At 45.2% G+C, this 22,851-nt stretch overlaps 2 protein-coding genes and 2 long non-coding RNA genes across 34 annotated transcripts in view; 2 read left to right on the top strand and 2 right to left on the bottom strand.

Annotated features, from left to right (window-relative positions):
• The window catches only part of wipi1 (WD repeat domain, phosphoinositide interacting 1), a 42,319-nt gene extending 41,161 nt beyond the window's left edge, over positions 1-1,158 (bottom strand). Inside the window, exon 1 of the mRNA XM_052519834.1 lies at positions 601-1,158. Coding sequence (XP_052375794.1) covers positions 601-710 — 110 coding nt within the window. The 5' untranslated portion in view covers positions 711-1,158. The remainder of the gene's footprint in view (positions 1-600) is intronic.
• Positions 1,159-7,767: 6,609 nt separating this feature from the next.
• zgc:86896 (uncharacterized protein LOC415190 homolog) lies at positions 7,768-22,677 on the bottom strand. Of its 2 annotated transcripts, none has more exons than XM_052519831.1 (10): positions 22,510-22,677; positions 21,319-21,465; positions 18,005-18,109; positions 17,539-17,761; positions 17,009-17,116; positions 13,894-14,100; positions 12,192-12,267; positions 10,763-10,956; positions 10,511-10,601; positions 7,768-8,253 (listed from the first exon to the last, which is right to left on the bottom strand). In XM_052519831.1, exons 2-10 carry the CDS (start codon positions 21,380-21,382, stop codon positions 8,248-8,250), a joined length of 1,074 nt encoding a protein of 357 aa, XP_052375791.1. In that variant the 5' UTR covers positions 21,383-21,465; positions 22,510-22,677; the 3' UTR covers positions 7,768-8,247. The 2 variants fall into 2 exon arrangements, with proteins under 2 accessions (XP_052375791.1, XP_052375792.1); XM_052519832.1 differs by having other exon boundaries at positions 21,319-21,462; positions 22,510-22,672.
• Positions 8,610-9,618, top strand: LOC127930274 (uncharacterized). Of its 6 annotated transcripts, none has more exons than XR_008137640.1 (4): positions 8,610-8,788; positions 8,967-9,009; positions 9,152-9,194; positions 9,260-9,618. It is a non-coding gene; the product is annotated as an uncharacterized LOC127930274 (long non-coding RNA). The 6 variants fall into 6 exon arrangements; XR_008137636.1 differs by having other exon boundaries at positions 8,610-8,831; XR_008137641.1 differs by having other exon boundaries at positions 8,627-8,745.
• On the top strand, positions 10,891-12,185 carry LOC127930273 (uncharacterized). Of its 25 annotated transcripts, none has more exons than XR_008137618.1 (4): positions 10,891-11,027; positions 11,074-11,524; positions 11,568-11,650; positions 11,695-12,185. It is a non-coding gene; the product is annotated as an uncharacterized LOC127930273 (long non-coding RNA). The 25 variants fall into 25 exon arrangements; XR_008137633.1 differs by having other exon boundaries at positions 10,955-11,395; positions 11,442-11,524; positions 11,605-11,650; XR_008137627.1 differs by having other exon boundaries at positions 10,955-11,395; positions 11,442-11,524.
• Positions 22,678-22,851: the final 174 nt, after the last annotated feature.

The raw sequence follows: 22,851 nt of genomic DNA, 5'->3' as shown, positions 1-22,851 counted from the left end.
GGCTCTATAGGCCCTGGCCACAACTAGTGCAGAGAACAGGATGCCATTTGGGATATATTTCTGTTCATGAAAAGTAGTTGATCGTGGCGATTCAAGCATTCTCAGTCAGTGCTTACATTAGTCAAAGGAACTCTCTCTCAGTCAAATGGAGTCATTAAGAAAGCGATCAATAGATTTCTATAGGCATTAGTGTGTATAACAGGAGTGCTTTAGAAGCCCCGTCGTTCTGCCTCCAGAACGGTTCCATCCACTGTTGTCAACCGTCGCTTTTTTTTTTTTTTTAGAACAAATCCTGTGGTTTCAGGTTTAAGCATAATTAGTGTGTTTTGTTCAGAGGACTGTGAACTGCCCTCTCTGATCATCACATGCGAATTCTGTAGCCGCTATGTAGAATTCTATAACATCTATGGGCTATTTAATTATGATTTTTAGGACCTCACAATGAAAGGGAAATATGTTTTAGATTGCATCACCATGATATCATACTGAAAGGTGTATTTATCTATAACTTATTTTACAGGAAATGACAAGGACATTTACTGAGAGAGCATTCTGTTGTAGGCAACCAACCCAACAGGCAGCGGGTTAGGAGGCGCTTACGTGGAGTCTTGGTTGAAAGAGGCGCAGCCAAGCCCCGTCAGCTCCGTCCCCGGCCCGGCTCCCGGTTCACCCGGTCCGCTAGGACCGTCAGCTCCCTCTCCCGTCTCCATCCCGATTCCCAGCGACCTCTTTCCCTCCCTCCGCCCTGGATCGGAGGCCTGGGATCGGCTTTGCCTCTTGGCACGATAGCGTCGGATTGAGGATCCAGCTGAGAAGAAATCTCGATCGCCTTTTTAACAATAAACCGATCTAATCATAGGCCTGAGTGTTTTGAACTCCTTATATCCGGTGTTTTTAGAATCCAACTCTGAGTTCCATAAATGTTCTTGTTTAGTACAGAAGAGATCAGACACTCTGGAGAAAGAAGAAGGGAAAAAACCGAAGCAAAACAAGAACAGCTGACAGCTTGTTGCGTCACGCGGATTTCCCGTCCCAGTTGGCTGAAAGCGAAATTCAATGTTGTCGTCGGCTCGATTCTGATTGGTCAGGTGCATAGAGAATGATATAGAGGCCTGTAGTGGCCAAAAGTCTATTTTAGCATGGGCAGCGCCAGAGGGGAAGATGCGAAGCAAAAGGTTTTACTCCGCCCAAAATCTGTCCACGAAAATAAACGCAACTTTGAAAAAACGACTTGATATTGGAGTTGTGCCTGTTTTCCAGAGATAGATAGAAGACAGATAGAGGACTCATCGTGGATATAACCCGTTTTAGCATGGACATTGCCATTGAGGGCTTCCACCACTTAAAGTAGTCAACTGGGTGGGGGTTCCTATGAGTTGGGAGCAATCAGCCAATTAAGAAAAATGTAAATGACTACTTTATAATGGAGATAGCCTCAATGGTGCTGCCCATGCTGTCACAGATCCTATAATCAAATCACATTTTATTTGTCACATATTTCGTAAACAGCAGGTGTAACAGTGAAATGCTTCCTTATGGGCCCTTCCAAACAATGTAGAGAGAAAAATAATAGAAAAATAATAACATGAGGAATAAATATACAACGAGTAACGATAACGTGGTTATATACACAGATTACCAGTACCTAGTCAATGATAACGTGGTTAATAATAATAATAATAATAATAATAATATATGCCATTTATCAGACGCTTTTATCCAAAGCGACTTACAGTCATGTGTGCATACATTCTACGTATGGGTGGTCCCGGGATCGAACCCACTACCCTGGCGTTACAAGCGCCATGCTCTACCAACTGAGCTACAGGGACCACTGTACACGGAGTACCAGTACCTAGTCAATGATAACGTGGCTATATACACGGATTACCAGTACCTAGTCAATGATAACGTGGTAATATACACGGATTACCAGTACCCAGTCAATGATAACGTGGTTATATACACAGATTACCAGTACCTAGTCAATGATAACGTGGTATATACACGGATTACCAGTACCTAGTCAATGATAACGTGGTTATATACACGGATTACCAGTACCTAGTCAATGATAACGTGGTTATATACACGGATTACCAGTACCTAGTCAATGATAACGTGGTTATATACACGGATTACCAGTACCTAGTCAATGATAACTTGGTTATATACACGGATTACCAGTACCTAGTCAATGATAACGTGGTTATATACACGGATTACCAGTACCTAGTCAATGATAACTTGGTTATATACACGGATTACCAGTACCTAGTCAATGATAACGTGGTTATATACACGGATTACCAGTACCTAGTCAATGATAACGTGGCTATATACACGGATTACCAGTACCTAGTCAATGATAACGTGGTTATATACACGGATTACCAGTACCTAGTCAATGATAACGTGGTTATATACACGGATTACCAGTACCTAGTCAATGATAACGTGGTAATATACACGGATTACCAGTACCCAGTCAATGATAACGTGGTTATATACACGGATTACCAGTACCTAGTCAATGATAACGTGGTTATATACACGGATTACCAGTACCTAGTCAATGATAACGTGGTAATATACACGGATTACCAGTACCTAGTCAATGATAACTTGGTTATATACACGGATTACCAGTACCTAGTCAATGATAACGTGGTTATATACACGGATTACCAGTACCTAGTCAATGATAACTTGGTTATATACACGGATTACCAGTACCTAGTCAATGATAACGTGGTTATATACACGGATTACCAGTACCTAGTCAATGATAACGTGGTTATATACACGGATTACCAGTACCCAGTCAATGATAACGTGGTTATATACACGGATTACCAGTACCTAGTCAATGATAACGTGGTTATATACACGGATTACCAGTACCTAGTCAATGATAACTTGGTTATATACACGGATTACCAGTACCTAGTCAATGATAACGTGGTTATATACACGGATTACCAGTACCTAGTCAATGATAACTTGGTTATATACACGGATTACCAGTACCCAGTCAATGATAACGTGGTTATATACACGGATTACCAGTACCTAGTCAATGATAACTTGGCTATATACACGGGGTACCAGTACTGAGTCAATGATAACTTGGTTATATACACAGGGTACCAGTACCCAGTCAATGATAACTTGGTTATATACACGGGGTACCAGTACCCAGTCAATGATAACGTGGTTATATACACGGATTACCAGTACCTAGTCAATGATAACTTGGCTATATACACGGGGTACCAGTACTGAGTCAATGATAACTTGGTTATATACACAGGGTACCAGTACCCAGTCAATGATAACTTGGTTATATACACAGGGTCGTAACATGGAAAAACCAGCTTACAAAGAGACTCCTCCACCCTCTCATCTTACCCGAGGCTGCCGACTGGTCTTGACGATGGAAAAACCAGCTAACAAAGAGACTCCTCCCCCCTCTCATCTTACCCGAGGCTGCCGACTGGTCGTGACGATGGAAAAACCAGCTAACAAAGAGACTCCTCCCCCCTCTCATCTTACCCGAGGCTGCCGACTGGTCGTGACGATGGAAAAACCAGCTAACAAAGAGACTCCTCCCCCCTCTCATCTTACCCGAGGCTGCCGACTGGTCGTGACGATGGAAAAACCAGCTAACAAAGAGACTCCTCCCCCTCTCATCTTACCCGAGGCTGCCGACTGGTCTTGATGATGGAAAAACCAGCTAACAAAGAGACTCCTCCCCCTCTCATCTTACCCGAGGCTGCCGACTGGTCTTGATGATGGAAAAACCAGCTAACAAAGAGACTCCTCCCCCTCTCATCTTTGATGATGGAAAACCAGCTAACAAAGAGACTATCTTACCCGAGGCTGCCGACTGGTCTTGATGATGGAAAAACCAGCTAACAAAGAGACTCCTCCCCCTCTCATCTTACCCGAGGCTGCCGACTGGTCTTGATGATGGAAAAACCAGCTAACAAAGAGACTCCTCCCCCTCTCATCTTACCCGAGGCTGCCATCCGGTCGTGATGATGGAAAAACCAGCTAACAAAGAGACTCCTCCCCCTCTCATCTTACCCGAGGCTGCCATCCGGTCGTGATGATGGAAAAACCAGCAAAATGTATATCATCCATGTCCTTGTTCAGCCACGACTCAGAAAACCTAACAATATTACAGTTGTTCAGGTCACGTTGATAGAATAGTCTCTAACGGAACTCGCCCAGCTTGTTCTTCAGTGACTGTACGTTCTCCAATAGAATGGAGGGTATAGGCGGTTTATTTACCCGACAACATAGAATATTCCGTTAGCCAATAGAACGGAGGGTATAGGTGTTTTATTTACCCGACAACATAGAATATTCCGTTAGCCAATAGAACGGAGGGTATAGGTGTTTTATTTACCCGACAACATAGAATATTCCGTTAGCCAATAGAACGGAGGGTATAGGCGGTTTATTTACCCGACAACATAGAATATTCCGTTAGCCAATAGAACGGAGGGTATAGGCGGTTTATTTACCCGACAACATAGAATATTCCGTTAGCCAATAGAACGGAGGGTATAGGTGGTTTATTTACCCGACAACATAGAATATTCCGTTAGCCAATAGAACGGAGGGTATAGGCGGTTTATTTACCCGACAACATAGAATATTCCGTTAGCCAATAGAACGGAGGGTATAGGTGTTTTATTTACCCGACAACATAGAATATTCCGTTAGCCAATAGAACGGAGGGTAGAGGTGTTTTATTTACCCGACAACATAGAATATTCCGTTAGCCAATAGAACGGAGGGTATAGGTGGTTTATTTATCCGCCAACATAGAATATTCCGTTAGCCAATAGAACGGAGGGCATAGGTGTTTTATTTACCCGACAACATAGAATATTCCGTTAGCCAATAGAATGGAGGGTATAGGTGTTTTATTTACCCGACAACATAGAATATTCCGTTAGCCAATAGAACGGAGGGTATAGGTGTTTTATTTACCCGACAACATAGAATATTCCGTTAGCCAATAGAACGGAGGGTAGAGGTGTTTTATTTACCCGACAACATAGAATATTCCGTTAGCCAATAGAACGGAGGGTATAGGTGGTTTATTTATCCGCCAACATAGAATATTCCGTTAGCCAATAGAACGGAGGGTATAGGCGGTTTATTTACCCGACAACATAGTTTAGTCAGGATGCCAACTCTTCTGCCTCTTCTTGTGCCGTCACTTCCTCTTTCAAGTTCCTGGGGGAATTAGGGCCTGGTCCGGAGTAAACAGAACATCCAGAGCTGACAACTCGTTGAAGTAAAAAATTGTCATCCAAATTGCAGGTTAGTGATCACTGTTCAGATGTCCAGAAGCTGTTTTCGGTCATAGGAAATGAAGACGGAGATATTATGTAAAACAAAAAGTTAAGATCAGCGGGGGAAGAAAAAAAACCCACACAAAATATCAGAATTGGTCTGGAGCCCATTAAAAGGCTTCACAGCAGCTCGGGCCTTTACATCTTAATGGCACAGGTACAAAGATGAGTCCTCTGTCGATCTCTATGGCCTGTTCACATGTGTATCTGCCCTCTCATTGGCTAGAATGCTCCCACCTGATCTCGCCTCCTCCCAGCTGCCTTCCATCTTTGAAGACATGTATTTCCATTGTTAGAACGGTCACATGACTAAATAATAGACATTCTTGGCTTCCACCATATTAATGTAGTGGGTGGGACTTCCAAATTCATTAGCTGATCCCTCCTGATCCCTCCTCAATGTACTACTTCAAAATGGAGATGGCCTCAATGGCGCTGCCCCAAACACACAGATGCTATTATGGGAATTATAAACTAGGTGGTTTGAACCCTTAATGCTGATTGGCTGATAGCTGTGGTAAATCAGACCAGGTATGACAAAACATGTATTTTTGCTGCTGTAATTACATTGGTAACCAGTTAATAATAGCAATTAGGCACCTCGGGGGTTTGTGTATATGGCAAATATACCACAGCCAATGGCTGTATCCAGCCACTCTACATTGCATCATGATAAGAACAGCCCTTAGCCGTGGTATATTGGTCATGTACCACACCTCCTCGGGACTTATTGCTTAATAACTACTGCATACACTGAGTATACCAAAGATTAGGAACACCTTCGTAATGTTGAGTTGGCCCTCAGAACTGCCTCAATTCGTTGGGGCACAGACTCTACAAGGTGTTGAAAGTGTTCCACAGGGATGCTGGCCCATGTTGACTCTACAAGGTGTTGAAAGCGTTCCACAGGGATGCTGGCCCATGTTGACTCTACAAGGTGTTGAAAGCGTTCCACGGGGATGCTGGCCCATGTTGACTCTACAAGGTGTTGAAAGCGTTCCACGGGGATGCTGGCCCATGTTGACTCTACAAGGTGTTGAAAGCGTTCCACAGGGATGCTGGCCCATGTTGACTCTACAAGGTGTTGAAAGCGTTCCACAGGGATGCTGGCCCATGTTGACTCCAATGTTGGGTCCAAGTTGTCTGGATGTTCGTAGGGTGGTGGACCATTCTTGATACACACGGGAAACTGTTGAGCGTGAAAAACCCAGCAACGTTGCAGTTCTTGACACCCTCTGGATGGAACACATGTGAAATCCATGTCTCAATTGTCTCAAGGCTTAAAAATCCTCCTTTAACCAGGTCTCCTCCCCTTCATCTACACTGATTGAAGTGGATTTAACAAGTGACATCATCTTTCACCTGGATTCACCTGGTCAGCCTATGTCATGGACAGAGCAGGTGTTCTTAAATGATTTGCATACTCAGTGCTTTCTCTATCATTATCTATGGTCAGGTAGAAAAAAAAAGGTCTGTCTTGATTGGCTCCTCTTGGGGAAAGGGAGGTCGGGTAACGCCCCTAGTTTAAATCTATGCAGTAGTAGCAGAGATACAGTATATAATGAGTTGTTGTCCCGGAGGCGGGAAGGCAGGTGACAAGTGCTTTCTCTATCATTATCTCATGCTGGTCTAAACCTAGAAAAAAACAGGTCTGTCTTGATTGGCTCCTCTTGGGGAAAGGGAGGTCGGGTAACGCCTGGCTCCGCCTTTAAATCTATGATCTGCTTAGTAGCAGAGAAGACACAAACCCTCTGTATATAATGAGTTGTTGTCCCGTGGACAGACGTTGACCTGAGTAAACCCTCTGGCTCCGCCTCTTCCTCTCTATCTATCGATCTGCTTACTAAACCTATAGAAACACAGTGAATAACGCTGTGCTCTCCGTGGACAGACGTTGACCTGAGTAAACCCTCTGGCTCCGCCTCTTCCTCTTTAGTAGCTCTGCTGTGTTGTTATTCACGGAGAACTCAAACCAGTGGGCGGTGGTCACAGAGGGCGGAGGTCACAGAGAGCGGAGGTCACAGTGGGCGGAGACAGACAAGGAAACGCTATTCATTTACAGTAGTAACAGCTGGCAAAACATTGACCTCTCCTTGAGCGACCCTCAAGCACCTGCAGCAGCCTTTTGCATCCAGTTTACTTAGTATTTGGTATATTTACATTGAACTTTGTACCTTTATAACAGTTCTGGAGTGTAGATTCACTGTAGCCATACTGCCATAGACACAATACCTTGTTGAGTGTAAGCACTCAGCCAGGGATGGACGTTATGATGTATATAATAATATGTCTTACTACAATATTAGAAATATACACCAAAACGTACCACTCGGGTGTGAGTTCATTTATCACATAAGAACCACGGTACAATATGAAAACTCAGTCCACCAGAATCTGTAGAAAGCATGTTTATTTTACTTAAAAAATATTGATTCATTGATTGAAACCCAGCACAAAGCAACATGATTTATTGTAAAACATCTTGAAGCTTCAGAAGTGTCTACTGTTCCAGTTGAAAATGAATACACATGATAACACATCTATCTGTGTAAAATAATGGGTAACTTGACAGTGGTGTGACTCTGTGTTGGGGTCAATTCCATTTCAATTCCAGTCAATTCAGAAAGTACACTGAAATTCCAATTCTCTTCAATGCTTTTCAATGAGGAATAAAATAAAACAATTGGAATATGAATTTGGTTTACTTTCCGAATTGACTGAAATTGAAATGGAATTGACCCCAACCCTGGTGTGACTAACTGCTTAATGTAGATGTTAATAACAACTGGTAGTGGTGAGTCCCATGGTCATCTGGAGTAATGCTGACCGCACAGATGGCAAGACACAGCCTATGGCTCTAGCATCCTCCATGAACTCAGTGCTGCCGGGAAAACAGAGAGAAGAAGAAAAACCGGTGAATAAATGTCATGTCAACAGAGTAGAACAGCCTGAGTTTTACCCATAAGGCTCTGCTCAACAGTAGTGCACTATGCTGTGTAATGATATGGGGGGAAAGGTTAGTGTTGGAACAAAGGCAAACACACTCTCCAGGATATACTTCCACACTCCGCCCCCAGGGGGCAGCACCAACAGGGTCTATTTGCTTTTGTTGTGTTAGAAAACCTCTTTAGTTGGGCATATATTTTTGTAGTGTGGTTTCTGTACACATTTACTTCGTCACCATGAACATATGGATAATCTGCTTAGACTGGCCGACCAAGAGGTCAAGATGGAGCTAGCCCTGATCTCGGTAAGTTGCTGTCTCCTGGGTACATTCAACACCTGGCTGAATACGCTGACTTCTCATACTTATACACAATATCAACTCAGGTTACAGACCACGTAGCTAGGACCCCTAGACATAATGAGTCAGGTTACAGACCACGTAGCTAGGACCCCTAGACATAATGAGTCAGGTTACAGACCACGTAGCTAGGACCCCTAGACATAATGAGTCAGGTTACAGACCACGTAGCTAGGACCCAGGTTACAGACCACGTAGACAGGCATAATGAGTCAGGTTACAGACCACGTAGTAGGACCCCTAGGAGTCAGGTTACAGACCTAGCTAGGACCCTAGACATAATGAGTCAGGTTACAGACCACGTAGCTAGGACCCCTAGGCATAATGAGTCAGGTTACAGACCACGTAAAGGACCCCTAGGCATAATGAGTCAGGTTACAGACCACCCCTGCTAGACCCCACGTAGCTAGGACATAGACATAATGAGTCAGGTTACAGACCACGTAGCTAGGACCCCTAGACATAGATGAGTCAGGTTACAGACCACGTAGCTAGGACCCCTAGGCATAATGAGTCAGGTTACAGACCACGGACCCCTAGGAGAGGTTACAGACCACGTAGCTAGGCCCCTATAATGAGTCAGGTTACAGACCACGTAGCTAGGACCCCTAGGCATAATGAGTCAGGTTACAGACCACGTAGCTAGGACCCCTAGGCATAATGAGTCAGGTTACAGACCACGTAGCTAGGACCCCTAGGCATAATGAGTCAGGTTACAGACCACGTAGCTAGGACCCCTAGACATAATGAGTCAGGTTACAGACCACGTAGCTAGGACCCCTAGACATAATGAGTCAGGTTACAGACTGAGGTCAGGGCTCTTTGAAGGCCAGTCAAGTTCTTCCACACCGATCTCAACAAACCATTGCTGTATGGACCTGGCTTTGTGCACGAGGGCATTTTCATGCTGAATCGGGAAGGGCCTTCCCCAAACTGTTGACACAAAGTTGAAAGCACAGAATCGTATCCTGTAAGATTAAGATTTCCCTTCACTGGAACTAAGGGGCCAAGCCCGAATCATTTATTCCTCCTCCACCAAACTTCACAGTTGGCACTATGTATTGGGGCAGGTAGCGTTCTCCTGGAATCCGCCAAACCCAGATTCATCTGTCGAACTGCCAAATGGTGAAGCGTGAATCATCAGTCCAGAGAACGTGTTTCCACTGCTCCAGAGACTAATGGCTGCAAGCTTTACACCCCTCCAGCTGACGCTTGGCATTACGCACAGTGATCTTAGGCTTGTGTGCGGCTGCTCAGCCATGGAAACCCATCTCTTCACCATGGAAACGCATCTCTTCACCATGGAAACCCATCTCTTCACCATGGAAACCCATCTCTTCACCATGGAAACCCATCTCGTGAAGCTCCCGACGAACAGCTCTTGTGTTGACGTTGCTTCCAGAGGTAGTTTGGAACTCGGTAGGGAGTGTTGCAACCGAGGACAGACGATTTTTACACACTACGTGCTTCAACACTCGGTGGTCCCGTTCTGTGAGCTTGTGTGGCCTACCACTTCACAGCTGAGCCGTTGTTGCTCCTAGATGTTTCCACTTCACAATAACAGCACTTACAGTTGACCGGGGGCAGCTCTAGCAGAGCAAAATTTGACAAACTGACTTGTTGAAAAGGTGGCATCCTATGACGGTGCCACGTTGAAAGTCACTGAGCTCTTCAGTACGGCCCATTCTACTGCCAATGTTTGTCTATGGAGATTGCATGGCTGTGTGCTCAATTATATACACCTGTCAGCAATGGGTGTACCTGAAATAGCCAAATCTACTCATTTGACGGGGTGTCCACATCCTTTTGTATATGTGGTGTATGTAGGCAGTACCTTGAAGTCCCAGAGGACCATAGCTCCGTCCAGACCCACACTGCTGTACTTGTCCACGTGGGCCTTAGTTCCTGACACGATACACAGCTGACTGGAGGGAGACACAGGAGCAGAGAGATTCAGTATACTCTACAAGCATTTCGCTACATCCGCAATAACATCTGCTAAACACGTGTATGTGACACACAACATTTGATTTGATTTAAGCTAGCAACACACAACACACAACACACACACTCCCTCTCTCCTCACGTGATGCTGTTCTGGTGCAGGCAGCCCAGCTCGTTGCTCTCGTCGTCGTCAGTAGCCTTCTTATCCAGATTGCGGAAGTGTTGCATGGCGGACATGCTGCCCCTAGAGGTCTGCTTGGGGATGTCCAGCTTCTTAACAAACTTCAGACTGCCTGGGCCCTTATAGGAGAACTGAAACGGACAGCAGTCATGGCCCTGAAACAGAGGGTTTAGACATTAGGTATGCAGAGTATGTATGCTAGAAACATAGAGTGTTTAGACATTAGGTATGCAGGGTATGTATGCTAGAAACATAGAGTGTTTAGACATTAGGTATGCAGAGTATGTATGCTAGAAACATAGAGTGTTTAGACATTAGGTATGCAGAGTATGTATGCTAGAAACATAGAGTGTTTAGACATTAGGTATGCAGAGTATGTATGCTAGAAACATAGAGTGTTTAGACATTAGGTATGCAGAGTATGTATGCTAGAAACATAGAGTGTTTAGACATTAGGTATGCAGAGTATGTATGCTAGAAACATAGAGTGTTTAGACATTAGGTATGCAGAGTATGTATGCTAGAAACATAGAGTGTTTAGACATTAGGTATGCAGGGTATGTATGATAGGAACATAGAGGGTTTAGACATTAGGTATGCAGGGTATGTATGATAGGAACATAGAGGGTTTAGACATTAGGTATGTATGATAGGAACATAGAGGGTTTAGACATTAGGTATGCAGGGTATGTATGATAGGAACATAGAGGGTTTAGACATTAGGTATGCGGGTATGTATGCTAGAAACAGAGGGTTTAGACATTAGGTATGTATGATAGGAACATAGAGGGTTTAGACATTAGGTATGCAGGGTATGTATGATAGGAACATAGAGGGTTTAGACATTAGGTATGAAGGGTATGTATGCTAGAAACAGAGGGTTTAGACATTAGGTATGTATGATAGGAACATAGAGGGTTTAGACATTAGGTATGCAGGGTATGTATGATAGGAACATAGAAGGTTTAGGCATTAGGTATGCAGGGTTTGTATGATCGGAACATAGAAGGTTTAGACATTAGGTATGCAGGGTATGTAGGGTATGTATGATAGGAACATAGAAGGTTTAGGCATTAGGAACATAGAACATAGGAACATAGTATGCAGGGTATGTATGATATTGAGTCCCAAATTGAACCCTATTGCCTTTATATAATGCACTGCTTTTGACCAGGACCGATAGGAGCAAACTGTAGAATACCAGGCGACAAGGGATCCTGTACAGCCTATATATAGGGGACAGTGTTCCATCTGGGACAGTGTATCACTGAACTCATTGAACTCCCACAGGTGGAAGTGGTTCGGTGAACTGGGCTCACAAGTTGAGTAACCTTGCTATGGTTCTGGTCGGTCACAAATGAAGAGAGTGATGAGAGGTGTGTTTTCTTACCGCGGCAACCATCTCTGTGGGGCTCACATAGAGCACGCTCACTAGAGGGAGACGGTCCGTTGTCAGCTGAGTCACCCTGTCAATCGACACGAGGTCAGAGATCAAGAGTCATGGGGTCAAGGACATGTTCCTCTCTTTGTGTGAATCTCTAAATGAAAGATTCCTCTCATCCCTTTCTCCTAGCCTCTTTCCTCAGAACATCAGAAGGACACAAGGTTCCTTTTCAAGGATCTCCTCCAAGGCTCTAATGGCTTCCCTTTTCCATTTTCAGGAGAGGAGGCGAGAGGACGACTAGTAGTGGAGGAAAAGACTGAGGAGCATCCTTTCTGTCAGTGATAGCTACTCACTCTTTCCCCCTTCACCATTCCCCCCTTCACTCTTTCACTCACTCTTTCACCCCTTCACTCTTTCCCCCTTCACTATTTCACTCACTGTTTTACCCTTCACTCTTTCACCCCTTCACTCTTTCCCCCCTTCACTCTTTCCCCCTTCACTATTTCACTCACTGTTTTACCCTTCACTCTTTCACCCCTTCACTCTTTCCCCCTTCACTCTTTCCCCCTTCACCCCTTCACTTTCCCCTTCACTCTTTCACTCAGTTTCACTCTTCCCTTCACTCTTTCACTCACTCTTTTCACTCTTTCCCTTCACTCTTTCACCCCTTCACTCTTTCCCCCTTCACTCTTTCCCCCCTTCACTCTTTCACCCCTTCACTCTTTCCCCTTCACTTTTCACTCTTTCCCCTTCACTTCACTCTTTTCCCCTTCACTCTTTCCCCCTTCACTCTTTCCCCCTTCACTTCACTCTTTCCCCCTTCACTCTTTCACCCCTTCACTCTTTCACCCCCCTTCACTCTTTCACCCTTTTCACTCTTTTCCCCCTTCACTCTTTCACCCCTTCACTCTTTCACCCCTTCACTCCCCCCTTCACTCTTTCACCCCCCCCTTCACTCTTTCCCCCTTCACTTCTTTTCACCCCTTCACTCTTTCCCCCTTCACTCTTTCCCCCTTCACTCTTTCCCCCTTCACTCTTTCACCCCTTCACTCTTTCACCCCTTCACTCTTTCCCCCTTCACTCTTTCCCTCCCCTTCACTCTTTCCCCCCTTCACTCTTTCACCCCTTCACTCTTTCCCCCCTTCACTCTTTCCCCCTTCACTCTTTCACCCCTTCACTCTTTCACCCCTTCACTCTTTCACCCCTTCACTCTATTTCCCCCTTCACTCTTTCACCCCTTCACTCTTTCACCCCTTCACTCTATTTCCCCCTTCACTCTTTCCCCCCTTCACTCTTTCACCCCTTCACTCACTCTTTTCACTCTTTCCCCCTTCACTCTTTCCCCCTTCACTCTTTCACCCCTTCACTCTTTCCCCCCTTCACTCTTTCACCCCTTCACTCTTTCACCCCTTCACTCTTTCACCCCTTCACTCTTTCCCCCTTCACTCTTTCACCCCACTTCACTTTTTCACCCCCTTCACTCTTCACTCTTTCACCCTTCACTCTTTCACCCTTCACTCTTTCACTCACTTTCCCCTTCACTCTTTCACCCCTTCACTCTTTCACCCCTTCACTCTATTTCCCCCTTCACTCTTTCACCCCTTCACTCTTTCACCCCTTCACTCTTTCCCCCTTCACTCTTCCACTCACTCTTTCCCCCTTCACTCTTTCCACCCTTCACTCTTTCCCCCTTCACTCTTCCACTCACTCTTTCCCCTGGGTGGCGTCGGCCACACTGATGCTGCTGTTGTGAGCGACCCAGGCCAGGTGGTCTCCGCTGGGGGAGAAGGAGACACTGTGTACCCAACCTCCACAGTCCTTGGTCTCCAGCAGCATCTCCCCAAATGGCATCTTAGCCCCCCAAGCTGTCGGGCCTGGCTTGTCCTCGATTTCCTTGATGTAGGCAGAGAAGATCCTGCATGAAGAGTATTTGGGAATTGTCATGTTTGTATCACTATGAGCCGATCCGGCTCGCACAGCGTTACTTTAATACCTGATTATTTTGTATCCCAAAGAGAGAGTATTTTTAAATACTGTTACAGTATAAACAGACGGTATATAAATTGGTATAAAATAATTAAACCACCATATTATGACTCACACCTAGAAGAAATGGTTCCGAAAGGGTTCTTCCCTGAAAAAGAACAATTTTTGGTTCCACTTGACCCCTTTTGGGATCCATGTAGAATTTTCTGTGAAAAGGGTTCTACATGGAACCCTAACGGCTTTTCCAAACGGTTCTCCTATGGGGACAGTTAAAGGGTTCTCCTATGGGGACAGTTAAACGGTTCTCCTATGGGGACAGTTAAAGGGTTCTCCTATGGGGACAGTTAAACGGTTCTCCTATGGGGACAGTTAAAGGGTTCTCCTATGGGGACAGTTAAACGGTTCTCCTATGGGGACAGTTAAAGGGTTCTCCTATGGGGACAGTTAAACGGTTCTCCTATGGGGACAGTTAAACGGTTCTCCTATGGGGACAGTTAAAGGGTTCTCCTATGGGGACAGTAAACACCTTCTCCTATGGGGACAGTTAAAGAAAACTCCTATGAGGACAGTTAAACTATGGTTCTCCTAAATGGGGACAGTTAAGGGTTTATCAAGGGACAGTGTAAAGATGTAATTACATTGTCATAGTTTTGTAACAGCTCCTTGACCAAGCATTAGAAAATAAATAATCTGACCCGATAATTACCTAGTTAAAGGTTGAATAAATAAGGGACAGTTAAAGGGTTCATCAACAGCCTTAGGACAGTTACTATCTGTTGGTTCTGACCTGCAGTGGGGAGACAGTTAAACTGTTGGTTCTGACCTGCAGGGGACAGTTAAACCTCCTAGGGACAGTTACTATCTGTTGGTTCTCCTATGGGAAGCCTTATTACTCCTTATGGTTCAGCAAAGTGGAAGCCTTAGAGACAGTTACTATCTGTTGGTTCTGACCTGCAGTGGAAGTTAAACAGTTACTATCTGTTGGTTCTTAGGGGACAGTTAAGACAGTTACTATCTGTTGGTTCTGACAGTGGAAGTTCTTAGGGACAGTTACTATCTGTTGGTTCTGACCTGCAGTGGAAGCCTTAGAGACAGTTACTATCTGTTGGTTCTCCTATGGGGAGTTAGCCCTGCAGTGGAAGCCTTAGAGACAGTCTATCTGTTGGTTCTGACCTGAGTGGAAGCCTTAGAGACAGTTAAAGAATCTGTTGGTTCTGACCTGCAGTGGAAGCCAAAGACAGTTACTATCTGTTGGTTCTGACCTGCAGTGGAAGCCTTAGAGACAGTTACTATCTGTTGGTTCTGACCTGCAGTGGAAGCCTTAGAGACAGTTACTATCTGTTGGTTCTGACCTGCAGTGGAAGCCTTAGAGACAGTTACTATCTGTTGGTTCTACCTGCAGTGGAAGCCTTAGAGACAGTTACTATCTGTTGGTTCTGACCTGCAGTGGACAGCCTTAGAGACAGTTACTATCTGTTGGTTCTGACCTGCAGTGGAAGCCTTAGAGACAGTTACTATCTGTTGGTTCTGACCTGCAGTGGAAGCCTTAGAGACAGTTACTATCTGTTGGTTCTGACCTGCAGTGGAAGCCTTAGAGACAGTTACTATCTGTTGGTTCTGACCTGCAGTGGAAGCCTTAGAGACAGTTACTATCTGTTGGTTCTGACCTGCAGTGGAAGCCTTAGAGACAGTTACTATCTGTTGGTTCTGACCTGCAGTGGAAGCCTTAGAGACAGTTACTATCTGTTGGTTCTGACCTGCAGTGGAAGCCTTAGAGACAGTTACTATCTGTTGGTTCTGACCTGCAGTGGAAGCCTTAGAGACAGTTACTATCTGTTGGTTCTGACCTGCAGTGGAAGCCTTAGAGACAGTTACTATCTGTTGGTTCTGACCTGCAGTGGAAGCCTTAGAGACAGTTACTATCTGTTGGTTCTGACCTGCAGTGGAAGCCTTAGAGACAGTTACTATCTGTTGGTTCTGACCTGCAGTGGAAGCCTTAGAGACAGTTACTATCTGTTGGTTCTGACCTGCAGTGGAAGCCTTAGAGACAGTTACTATCTGTTGGTTCTGACCTGCAGTGGAAGCCTTAGAGACAGTTACTATCTGTTGGTTCTGACCTGCAGTGGAAGCCTTAGAGACAGTTACTATCTGTTGGTTCTGACCTGCAGTGGAAGCCTTAGAGACAGTTACTATCTGTTGGTTCTGACCTGCAGTGGAAGCCTTAGAGACAGTTACTATCTGTTGGTTCTGACCTGCAGTGGAAGCCTTAGAGACAGTTACTATCTGTTGGTTCTGACCTGCAGTGGAAGCCTTAGAGACAGTTACTATCTGTTGGTTCTGACCTGCAGTGGAAGCCTTAGAGACAGTTACTATCTGTTGGTTCTGACCTGCAGTGGAAGCCTTAGAGACAGTTACTATCTGTTGGTTCTGACCTGCAGTGGAAGCCTTAGAGACAGTTACTATCTGTTGGTTCTGACCTGCAGTGGAAGCCTTAGAGACAGTTACTATCTGTTGGTTCTGACCTGCAGTGGAAGCCTTAGAGACAGTTACTATCTGTTGGTTCTGACCTGCAGTGGAAGCCTTAGAGACAGTTACTATCTGTTGGTTCTGACCTGCAGTGGAAGCCTTAGAGACAGTTACTATCTGTTGGTTCTGACCTGCAGTGGAAGCCTTAGAGACAGTTACTATCTGTTGGTTCTGACCTGCAGTGGAAGCCTTAGAGACAGTTACTATCTGTTGGTTCTGACCTGCAGTGGAAGCCTTAGAGACAGTTACTATCTGTTGGTTCTGACCTGCAGTGGAAGCCTTAGAGACAGTTACTATCTGTTGGTTCTGACCTGCAGTGGAAGTCAGAGGATCCTGCAGCCAACAGGATGTTGTTGGGGTGCCAGTCCAGACACATCACCGTGGACCGGATGCTCTTCTTTATGTGCTTACTGAGCCACCTGCAGGGGCCAGAGGTCACAGAGGTCTCAAAGGTCAAAGGTTGCAATAGATTCATACTGGACAAATCTCAAGACACTACTGAGCCATAACAGGGTCAGAGGGGAAGGGAAAGGTCACAGTAGATTCTTTCTGGGAATATCTCAAATGGTGCCTCACTTCCAGCCTATAGTGTACTACTGTAGTAACAGTCACAATAACAGTATTAGTAAGAGGGTACAGTGAGTGAGTGAGTGAGTGAGTGAGTGAGTGAGTGAGTGAGTGAGTGAGTGAGTGAGTGAGTGAGTGAGTGTAGTAAGAGGGTACAGTATTAGTAAGAGAGTACAGTGAGAGTGAGTGAGTGAGTGAGTGAGTGAGTGAGTGAGTGAGTGAGTGAGTGAGTGACCGTCCGTCCGACTGACTGAACGTGTTCCAGGTCTCTCACCAGTCGTTCTCCTTCTCGAAGTAGCAGACAGAGATGAGGCGAGCTCCGCTGCCCAGGGCAAACTTATTCTCCAGAGGGGACCACTTGACGAAAGTAGCAGCCCGGTTGATCCTCACCAACACCAGAGTGGGCTTCCACACCTTGTCCTTCAGGGTCCACACGTACGCATTACGGTCTGACGCACACGTCACGATGCGGTTCGAATCCGGAGCCCAGTCGATGCCTGGAAGGTTTTTAGGAGATGGAGACAATGAAGAGAATGATGCAGTTGGAATCCCATAATGCCTTGTGATGCAACATGTTCAGGCTAGCACTCTGTGTGTGTGTGTGTGTGTGTGTGTGTGTGTGTGTGTGTGTGTGTGTGTGTGTGTGTGTGTGTGTGTGTGTGTGTGTGTGTGTGTGTGTGTGTGTGTGTGTGCGTGCGTGCGTGCGTGCGTGCGTGCGTGCGTGTGTGTTCAGTGGGTACCTGTGATTCGTCCACTGTGCTCAGTCAGCTCGTGGATCTTGGCCCACTCGTTCCCCTTCTTTTCATAGATGATCACCACACTGCTGTTGGGGCTGACAGCAATCTCTGGAGATAGACATCATTACGTCACTACAATATCTTGATTAACAACAACTAATACACAGCAATATCTGGAGAGAGGAGAGACATCATTACGTCACTACAATATCTTGATTAACAACAACGAATACACAGCAATATCTGGAGAGAGGAGAGGCATCTCTGCATCTCTACATCATCTTGATTAACATGTAACTAATGTGTAATGGATAGAAACTTGCTGATTGACAGTTGTACACACACACACACACACACACACACACACACACACACACACACACACACACACACACACACACACACACACACATTGCATATTATGTGGAGGAGAGATGTCTATATTGCATTGACGCATCACATACGACACGTACAGAAACATACAGTACATTGTATATGTTTACACAGCTAATTGTCCAGTGGTGAATCAACAGTGCCAGTGTTCAGCTCAACACTGGGCCAGTGTGTATAAGAGTCCACGCTTTTCAGTGTTAAAGGAAATTAGCAACAATTACACTAATTAGGCCTAGTTTCACCCTCGTAAAAAAGGTCTGAAACTCATGGTTTACAGGCCACATCAGGCCTTGAAGTAGGGTAGGTAACTTTCCCCAAATTCCCAGATATCCCAGTTGAAGGATTTCAGATTTTTTTATTATTTCCTCCAGGAATCTTCCAAACACGACTTCTGAAAAATCTGGAAATTATGGCAAGATTTTTGACCAGAATTTTGCCACCCTACCTGCAAGTCACACAATGCTGGTTTGCAAAGTGATTTGTAATTCCTATCAGAACCCAAACAGAATGACTGCCTGGGTTAGTTGCGTTGGAAGGAGAGTATTTAAGATTTACAAAGGGAACAACCTTTTTACTAACGGTTACAAATCTAATTAACTGATTTGATTCGTTTTGAAAAATGTTTTGTTTGTTTGTTTGTTATTTGTCTTTGAGTAGCATAATATGAATCAATCAATCAGTGTACAAGCAAAAATAAAAGTATCAAAAAAACAATCATTAAAAAAAATCTACCTGCAGTAGAGCATGCTGGGAAATATGATAATAATGGCCGTGGTTTTGATGGGAACGTTATACTCTCCACAGAGTAAAACCAGAGAGGAAGAGGCAAAGCGAGAGATTTCACTCTCACCAAAATCTGTCCACGTGGGAATACAGCGTTATTCAATGAGTTTCTGTGGGCTTAATGAGCAGACTTCCTGCCTTCCCACCTTTGGGACAATGTCTCCTACTATTGTTAGCCTCTAGTCATTATATAAGGATCTCTGGTAAAACTGACACAATCACACTCACAGTCAACACTGGTTATTAACTGGGGTTGTCTACACTAATAGAGTTCATTTAACACCTGAACCAACACTAGAAATATTACACTGAAAAACATCTACATCTACATTACCCTCTTTCCACTGGGATTCTCTGCCTCTAAACCTATTACAGGGGCTGAGTCACTGGCTTACTGGGGCTCTCTCATACTGTCCCTGGGAGGGGTGCGTCACCTGAGTGGGTTGAGTCACTGATGTGATCATCCTGTCTGGGTTGGGTTGGCGCCTCCCCCCCCCTTGGGCTGTGCCGTGGCGGAGATCTTTGTGGGCTATACTCAGCCTTGTCTCAGGATGGTAAGTTGGTGGTTGAAGATATCCCTCTAGTGGTGTGGGGGCTGTGCTTTGGCAAAGTGGGTGGGGTTATATCCTTCCTGTTTGGCCCTGTCCGGGGGTGTCCTCGGATGGGGCCACAGTGTCTCCTGTCTCCTGTCTCAGCCTCCAGTATTTATGCTGCAGTAGTTTATGTGTCGGGGGGCTAGGGTCAGTTTGTTATATCTGGAGTACTTCTCCTGTCCTATTCGGTGTCCTGTGTGAATTTAAGTGTGCTCTCTCTAATTCTCTCTTTCTCTCTTTCTTTCTCTCTCTCTACCTGACATGATGACTCCTTGCTGTCCCCAGTCCACCTGGCCGTGCTGCTGCTCCAGTTTCAACTGTTCTGCCTTATTATTATTGGACCATGCTGGTCATTTATGAACATTTGAACATCTTGGCCATGTTCTGTTATAATCTCCACCCAGCACAGCCAGAAGAGGACTGGCCACCCCACATAACCTGGTTCCTCTCTAGGTTTCTTCCTAGGTTCTGGCCTTTCTAGGGAGTTTTTCCTAGCCACCGTGCTTCTACACCTGCATTGCTTGCTGTTTGTGGTTTTAGGCTGGAATCCCCGAGCTGACATGGTACAAATCTGTTGTTCTGCCCCTGTACAGCACTTTGAGATATCAGCTGATGTACGAAGGGCTATATAAATAAATGTGATTTGATTTGATTAGGTAACACTGGCCAATTTACTGTGTAGCAATGGCATTTTGTTAACCTTGTCCTCAGGCTCTATTGTTACTGCATATAGACGTTGGAGAGAGGGAGATCCGGCTTGGGACCAGATTAGCATGTTTACCTACAAATTTCTCTCTACGTCAAAGATAACTTGTTTAATGTAGAGATACTGTAGATAAATCACAATGTTCATGTTCCATCTTTGTACTTTAACAGAATACTAAAAGGGTAGAGTTAGACTAGTAAAGTAGACGAAGAAGAAGAGTGAAGTCAAATGTGTCCCAAATGGCAACCCTATTCCCTACATAATGCTCTTTGGGTCCTGGTACAAAGTAGTGCACTATATAGGGAATAGGGTCCCATTTGGGCCCACGCTACAGTATGGAGCTCCTTACATCTCTGCTAACATTTCCTCTGTTGATAATCACATTCCCCAGATCTTCAGACATGTTTTAATGGACAGCAATTAGAGGAGGAAGAGGAAGTGCATCTGCAGACAGCAAACAACACGAGGGGTTTGTGTCTCAACGGGCTCCCTATTCACTACATAGTGCACTACGTATGACTAGAACCCTATGGGCCCTGGTCAAATGGTAGTGCACTGTATAAGGAATTTGGGACGCTTCCGAGGAGCCAGCAGGCCAGCTAATGGAGGTATAGACCGGGAGAAAGAGAGGTGTGTGTGTGTGTGTGTGTGTGTGTGTGTGTGTGTGTGTGTGTGTGTGTGTGTGTGTGTGTGTGTGTGTGTGTGTGTGTGTGTGTGTGTGTGTGTGTGTGTGTGTGTGTGTGTGTGTGTGTGCGTGCGTGTGTGTGTGTGTGTGTGTGCGTGTGTGCGCGTGTGTTGAAATGCGGGCAGACTGGTTTAAGTATTACTGCAGGACTACTTACGTGTCCTGTCCTTATTCCAGGCATGACAGGAGAGAGGCTCCAACCCAAAGCTGTACAGAGACATGCTTCAACAAGGGGTCCACAGGGTTCTGGAATGTGGCTGGGAACGGAATGTCTTCTTCTTGTCAGGGATTGGTTGGAACTCTACTGTAGTAAAACCAGGAAGGGAGGGTTAAAAGTGAGAAAGATTGGGTTAGATAAAGTTAGATTGTAGGCCGAGGCTATACTCTAGGAGGCAAAGTTGCCCCCAAGCAACTCAACCCCAAGTGTATTTCAGAAACTGGTTGAATGTCCGAATTGTTTTGCCCGTTTAGGTAAATATTAAGTTGAGCGTCGACTTTTGTTGAGTTGAGCAACGAGTTGAGCAAGGAAACTAACTGTGGACGTTGGTCGTCAGTGTTGGTACATACTTTGTAAACACAAAATGGCTACATTTCATCTTCACATGGTTGCTGTTGCCTGCTAGCTGTGTTGACATAGTGGGGAAAACCATTCAGATACAGTCAACCCTACAGTATATATGTTTTGTATAGGTAGAGATTTGTATCTTCCTTCCACTTGGTGGGAGACACTCAGAAGACGGTCTGATTGATCCTATATGCACAACAACATTAGACTGGGTCCATTGCAGACCCTTAATGTCCTGCTCTATGCGTCTCATACTGTCACTCCTACATTCTTGATGCCCTTGATACGTGGCATTTACAAGAGCTTTCTGCAATGCCTCCCAGTCCCAGTATCTGACAAGGAACTGAACTGAGAGTGCTTTCTTATCACACTTAATTAGCATAGAGATCAAACACACACAGACACAGATACAGACACAGATACACACACACAGACACAGACACAGATACAGACACAGACACAGATACACACACAGACACAGACACAGACACAGATACACACACAGACACAGATACAGACACAGACACAGATACAGATACAGACACAGACACACACACAGACACAGACACAGATACAGACACAGACACAGATACACACACAGACACAGACACAGACACAGACACAGACACAGACACAGACACAGACACAGATACACACACAGACACAGATACAGACACAGACACACACTCAAACAGGAAAGACCACGCCATAGAAAACCATAAGAAACCCCAATGCAACTAAGAAACAAGGGAATGTCAACCAAAACCAGTCTCTCCCTCCTACCTCTCCTTCCTCCAGTGGACAGGAACGATAAGATGATGTGTGTGTGGTTGTAGCAGGGTTGTATTCGCGGACTCTGGGCAGTCTACACGAACGAAGCAGTGCAGCGCAGGACTGGAGAGGACACAAGAAGAGGAAGTAGAGCGAGATTGAGAGACACAGAGAGAGAGAAGGAGGAGTGACGAGGGTGTGTCTGCGTATTCAGCTATTGCGCAAGCACCTGGGACAAAGGTTGGTGGAGGATGAAGATAACATGCAGACTGTCAGGTGACTTTCCCTCAACAGTACACCTGTAGTAGTTTGATGACTTTCCCTCAACAGGACACCTGTAGTAGTTTGATGACT

The sequence above is a fragment of the Oncorhynchus keta genome, chromosome 5 (genome assembly GCF_023373465.1).
Source record: "Oncorhynchus keta strain PuntledgeMale-10-30-2019 chromosome 5, Oket_V2, whole genome shotgun sequence".
NCBI classification, from domain to species: Eukaryota; Metazoa; Chordata; class Actinopteri; order Salmoniformes; family Salmonidae; genus Oncorhynchus; species Oncorhynchus keta.
Note: the sequence above shows the minus strand (reverse complement) of the source record. Positions and strands in the feature narration are given on the sequence as shown.

What these genes read in the sequence shown, in the direction of transcription:
- zgc:86896 (XM_052519831.1), bottom strand. Translation starts at nt 21,382, where the DNA reads ATGTCTCTGTACAGCTTTGGGTTGGAGCCTCTCTCCTGTCATGCCTGG. An exon ending in TTCGAGAAGGAGAACGACTG is followed by an intron (nt 17,117 to 17,538) that starts GTGAGAGACCTG and finishes TGGCCCCTGCAG; the next exon opens with GTGGCTCAGTAAGCACATAA. An exon ending in CTGCACCAGAACAGCATCAC is followed by an intron (nt 10,602 to 10,762) that starts GTGAGGAGAGAG and finishes GTCTCCCTCCAG; the next exon opens with TCAGCTGTGTATCGTGTCAG.